Source organism: Phyllostomus discolor, chromosome 2, assembly GCF_004126475.2.
Source record: "Phyllostomus discolor isolate MPI-MPIP mPhyDis1 chromosome 2, mPhyDis1.pri.v3, whole genome shotgun sequence".
NCBI lineage: Eukaryota > Metazoa > Chordata > Mammalia > Chiroptera > Phyllostomidae > Phyllostomus > Phyllostomus discolor.
Window position 1 is genome coordinate 2,905,219 of NC_040904.2, and position 6,000 is coordinate 2,911,218.

General features: G+C 64.8%; 1 protein-coding gene across 1 annotated transcript in view; it reads right to left on the reverse strand.

The window, feature by feature from the left end:
• Positions 1-5,678, reverse strand: part of RCAN1 (regulator of calcineurin 1) — a 55,164-nt gene extending 49,486 nt beyond the window's left edge. The window contains exon 1 of the mRNA XM_028503952.2: positions 5,228-5,678. Coding sequence (XP_028359753.1) covers positions 5,228-5,470 — 243 coding nt within the window. The 5' untranslated portion in view covers positions 5,471-5,678. The remainder of the gene's footprint in view (positions 1-5,227) is intronic.
• Between the last annotated feature and the right edge of the window lie 322 nt (positions 5,679-6,000).

Consider the following 6,000-nt stretch of genomic DNA (forward strand, 5'->3'; position numbering starts at 1 on the left):
TCTGCACACGGCTGAGCCCGAGAAACCGCGTGCCCAGGACACCCGGCTGGACGGGCAACACCTGGACTTGACACGGACCTGGAACCGCCCGTTCCCGTCCTGCTGGGAGGTCGCCTGGCAACTCGCCACCGCAGACGGGGGTGAGGGGGCTGCAGACGGGGGCGAGGGGGACATGGCCGGGCCAGCACACCCGCCCCTCGAGCAGCAGCCACTGTGCACCGGCTGTGCCCCTGGATCATCTGCGATCCGTCTTCGTCATCCTGTTGCCATCAGTGAGGCTAGGACACTGGATCTGACCTTGGGGTGGAGGGGCCGCGGTGTGAGGGGGTCAGGGGTGGCGACCCCGCACTGAAGAGCAGGCCCCTGGTGAGTCGCCCGCCCACAGGCTCGGCCTCTTGGGCAGTCACCCTGCCACTCAGGAGCAGGGCCCAGAGCCTGACCCCTGCTGCAAACGGGGGACCCCGGGCGCAGACCTGGCCGAAAGTGGGGCTCAACGACAGACCGTTCTGTCCTCTTTCCATGGTGCAACGTCTCTGGTCAGGCAAAATCCCTGGTGGCCGGGACGACGGTCCTCAACGTGACTCCCACTTAGGATCTCCTGGGGAGCTCACCTGGGGTCCCCAGGCCCTGAGACTGGGGGGGGGGGGGTCTGTGGTGGCCGGGGCAAGGGGGTCTGCAGACCACCCAGGGGGTCTCTGCGGACGGGAAGAACGTAAGGACGTCACTCGGACTCCTCCTGCGCCTCTCGGATAGTCCCCGGGGTTTGAAGACACCAGGGGGTATTGCAGGTTGCCACGGGCACTGGTGTCAAGAAAGGAGAGTTTATTCTCCAGCAGAGGGAGCTTTCCTATGGTTGGCATGTCCCGCCTTAGCCCTCAGGCAGAGCTCTGCCGATCAGCAACGCACACCCGTGTTGCAGGCGACAGAGAAAGTGGTATTTGTCCCGTTACGGTGTGGACCTACGCTGACTGCCTGCCACCGACAGAAGGTTGTCTGAGACCTTGGACGCCAGGCTGGCGTGGCAATGGCCGAAGAAACGCTTACTCTGGGGAACCGAGGGGCCCCTGCCCCAAGCACGCAGGATTTCTGGTTCCAGGCTGTGCTCTGCTTTCTCGGCACAAGGAAAAACATTCCCAGCCTCGGCCAGTGATGCGTGTGCTAAGTGAACATTTGCACAAGAGAAGGTAACCTTCTTTTAATAAAAGTGTTCATTCGTTAGTGACCGTGTGACTCTCGCTACTTGGAATTAACGATGATGCCGTTTCAGTTATTTTCTTAGGTGAGCACTTCGTGAACATGCTCATTAAAGATTATTTACTGTTAATGACTGCCCAGCTAACAGGGACAAATGCTGCAGGTCAGACGCCAACAGGTACCGTTAGAAAACCGCCTCTGAGGTGACAGCTCCCCGGGGACGCGTGGTTCGGGCCCGTTGACTCCGCTCCCTTCAGGCTGAGGCGGCAGAGCGCCGTGAGCCGGCGGCGGGAAGTTCGGCACGGCCTTTTCCTTCCCCCCACGCGCCTTAACCTGGACGTCTGGCTGCCCCCCCAAACTCACAGGCAAACAAACACCCTGATCCCCGAGGACGGTGGTATTAGCTGGGGGCTTTGGGCGGGACTACTCGGGTCAAGGGGCTGGAGCCCTCACCATGGGGTTAGTGCCCCGAGGAAAGAGACACCCGCCCCCAGAGCCCCTCGTCCCTGCCACTGGCGAGGACACAGCGAGAAGGGAGGAGTCTGCACGGGGCGGGGTCGCAGGCCCGCAGGTGACCACGCCGGCCTCTGGGCTGTGAGAATGCCTTCTGCTGTGGTATTTTGTCGCAGGAGCCCCTGACGGGCCCAGACGCCCACCCAGGGGAGGGGACGGCCAGACCCCCCAGCAGGGCCTCCCCTTGCCCTGCCACCCAGCCAATCAGTGAGGCTCAGACACACTCCCCAGGGTGGGACAGGAGGACTGGCCTTCACGACAGTGAGGCTGTCAGACCGAAGCCCCAGAACCAACTTGGTCCCACCCCGCGGACCGGCTAGCCCCCTCTGCCCCGGACGCCTCGCAGTGATTTCCGCAGAGCTGTCTGCCCCCGGGACTGGCCCCTCGGTCCGGCGGCGTTCGGTGTCTTCACCCGTCATCTGACATGTCACAGGGCAGCGTGGACAAGCCCCTGATGCTAAAGGGCCCCCCCCCGCACCCCGACGCTCTGGACCCCCCGCACGGAGAAGACAGGCTCCCACGGGCCTTCCGCCCTCCGCTGCAGCTCCTGCGTCACCGCCAGAGTCCGAGCCGCATCGGAGCCTCCTGACCAGTCTGCTGGCCTCCTCTCTGCCACCCCCTCCCCTCCCGGAAGACATCCTGCAGCCTGTCTGTCCCGGAGAGTACGGAGAGTAGAGTCTGAATCCCTGTGTGACCTCTAAGGCCCTCGGGGCCCTGGCTGCGGGCAGCCTCAGGGGCCGCCGCCCATCCCCATTCGCACTCAGAACTCCACTCTGCCACACGGGCCCCCTCCCTGTCCCCCAAACGCACGCAGTTCGCCCCTGCACTGGGTGTATCTGCCACTCACTCTGCCTGGATGCCAGCCACACGGAGTTCGCACAGAGGGCTTCCTCCATGGGCCGAGTCCCAGCTGTGCGGAGGCCTCTGAGGCCACTGCGTCTCGAGGGGCTGGTGGCCACCCTCAGCAAGTCTTCTCCCCCTGCACTGTCCCCAGAGGCACTCTTCGTCGGCTGCACCGGCCCTGGGCCCTGCGACGCCAACCCACCCGTGCCCAGCACTGCGGGCTCCCTGGCAGCCAGCTGGTTCAGAGAGCTGGGGGGTAAGTGGGGGTGTCCCTCCCTGCTCAGCTGTCAGTGCCACCCAAGGACAAATGTGGGGGTGTCTCTCCTGGCTCAGCACCTCAGTGCCACCCAGGGACAAGTGGGGGTGTCCCTCCCTGCTCAGCTTCTCAGTGCCACCCAGGGACAAATGTGGGGGTGTCCCTCCCTGCTCAGCTGTCAGTGCCACCCAGGGACAAGTGGGGGTGTCCCTCTCTGCTCAGCACCTCAGTGCCACCCAGGGACAAGTGGGGGTGTCCCTCCCGGCTCAGCACCTCAGTGCCACCCAGGGACAAGTGAGGGTGTCCCTCCCTGCTCAGTCATCAGTGCCACCCAGGGATGAATGTGGGGGTGTCCCTCCTGGCTCAGCCGTCAGTGCCACCCAGGGACAAATGGGGTGTCCCTCCCGGCTCAGCACCTCAGGGCTACACCTTCAGGTCTCAGCTCCCACCAGGCAGCTCCTCTCCTGGGGTTCCAGCGACACCCCCTACTGACTCCCCGAGCCCTGCCCCCTGAGAACCAGCTCCTAATTAAAACCTCCTGAACCACCACAGGGTGCTGATTCCGGGGCCTGGCTGACACCACCCCGCCCTGCCCCCTGCCCGGTCACTCTCCGTCACATTGTCCTGCTGTTTTCTGCACCGCACTCACCACTCAGACAGACCGGGGTCCTCTTACTTCTCTCTAGTGTCCCGGTTCTCACCCCCAGGACGTACGCAGGAAGCTCAGCGTGCTCACCGCTCCACCCACTGGGCCTCAAACAGAGCCAGAGCACAGGGGCCCTGCATAAACAGCGCGGGAATAAACGACCCAGTGTGCGCAGGAACACCAGCCCGCAGCCTGCTCCTCCCCCCACCTCCCCAGCAAGGACCCCGCCCCGTCTCTCACACAAAGCAGCCGTCTCCTCTCCCAGATCCCCCCCCCCCACCTCAGGGTTTTGGCTTTTCCTTTGGCGGCATCACCTCCCACACATTTGATATTTACTCATGTGCGTGTCTCCCCCGACAAGGGCGTCAGCCCTGAAGGCGGGAACACCAGCGAATCACGGTGGTGCCCTGGGAGCCGCCAACAGTGCCCGGCCCGGGGCTCCACCTCCACTCCCATTTGCTAAAACGGACAGCCAGCCGAGCGGGCAAAATCTCACACGCAGCCCCTCAGGGTTGTGCGCAACCCTCCCGGAAAGGGTGTGACCGGTGTCTCGCCCGACACCCGAGCAAACGGTGCCATCTCACACGACCTGACCCAGCTCCCCCAGCGGCATCGTGGGGACCCCCAAGAAAGACTGCGGACGCTGCTAGACGCTGGCCCAGGGAGAGGGAAGGTTTAAGAGTGAGTAAGACCCTGTGTTTGTGACAATTGTCGCTTGGGAATGTGCACTCGGAAGCTCACCGAAGGTCACAGCCATTGGGGATCCCTCCTGAAAGGACACGGCACATAGATGATGCGTTTGTACTAAGCTCACTCTCTGGTCCACGGCGGCCCCCGTTGGCACCGAGGGCGCACGGGCCGAGCCGGGCCAGGGAGGTTTGTCCCTGACAGCTGCTCTCCGCGCGGGCACAGCTCTCCAAGACAGGCTTCGTTCCTCACCGCCCATGGGGTCCAAGTTTATTCCGCGTGCCGATCGCAGATTGAAATAAATGCCTCCCCCCCTCCACCACTGATTGCTCATACCTGTCCCCTCACCTTCCAGAGTGTCTAAACTGTGTGGGGGTGGGGGCTGGGGGGGAGGTTGGTGGAGAAGGGAGTCCCCATGGACTGAGTGTCCCTGAGGGTGGCATGTCACTCCTCCAGGGAGCAAGATTCCCGAGGAATGTCCTACAGGCCTGAAAAGTGGGTCCCTCCCCTCCCAACACCATCCCACCGAAACTGGCCAACCGCAGGGTAATGAGCAACCGCGCCGCTCACCCAAACATTGGCTCTTCTTCCACTAGTGCAGATTGGCGACGCGTGAGTCACGGCGCCACAGCGAGCGAGTGCCTAGGAATGAGGTGACCCCTCATCTAACCAGTAAGTGCAGCGGCCGGGACGAGCCTCCGGGTGACAGCACAGCACCAGCTCCCGAGCTCCCCCCCTCACTTCAGGGGCGAATTGTTCCCGGTCCCTGCCTGAGCAGACACCCAGGGCAGGGGCGTCACTGGAGGCGGTGAGGAGCCCAGGGCCCGGCCCAGGCGCTAAACAACCACTGGGCAGGCTGGGCATGCAGCCTGGCGGGTGCTCGGGGACCGGGACCCTCGGGGAGTGCGACCCCACCCCAGGCGGAGCAGGAGGGGACCTCGGCGGGCAGGCCTGCCTGGGCTGTCGCGGCGTCCCCGGAGTCTCCTCCCTGTCCCTGTCAGCCCGGGGCCTTGGAGCCGCGACCCTCACCGCGTCCTCCAGCAACAGGTGTCAGCCCTGCACCCAACGGCCCACGCGCCCGCCCTCACCCGGCAGAGGCCGTCCACGAACACGCGCGGGTCCAGGTGGCAGGCGATGGTGGCGCTGGGCAGGTCCTGCATGTCCACCTCCTCCATCTCGCAGTCGATGAAGCTCCAGTCGCCGCCGCCCTCATCGGCCTCGGCCGCCGCGGAGAACGGCGCGAAGGGCCGCAGCGTCACCTCGGGCCGCACTCGAGCCTCGGCCGCCTCGGCCGCCTCCCCGAGCCGGGGTGCCGCCACGCCGTCCTCCATCCCGGCGCCAGAGCGCCCTCGTCGGCCGCGCCGGGCTCGTGCTCTCCCGTCTGCCGACTCGCGGTTAACCCCCTCGCTGTCGCGTCGCAGCCGGCGGTCACCGCCGCTCCGGCAGACGCAGCCTCTGCGCGCCAGCCAGGTCCGCCACCGTTTCCCTTCGCGTCCCCGCTGCCCAGCTCTCGAGGGCGGAGCTCCGGCGGGTTCTGCAGCGGGCCCTTTAAGGCTGGACCTGCTGAGTTTTTTGCGTCCCGCCCTCCAAGGATAGAAGGCCAATGAAGGAATGGAGTTCTTCTCACGTGATCCTCATTGCACCGCCCCCAGCCTGAAGCCTCCGGCAGCCATGTTGATTAGGGGCAAAGGCCTGTCTTTGCCTAGTTCCGCTTTCCCAACGGCCGTTTGCCAGCAGCCTGGCGCCAGGCAGCGTCCCGGGCACCGGATGGGAGCTGAGTTGACAGCTGGGTTTCCGTGCGGTGACATTGGAAGCACGCAGGCCAACTGTCGGAGATTTAAGTGCGATCTAGTCCGGGCTA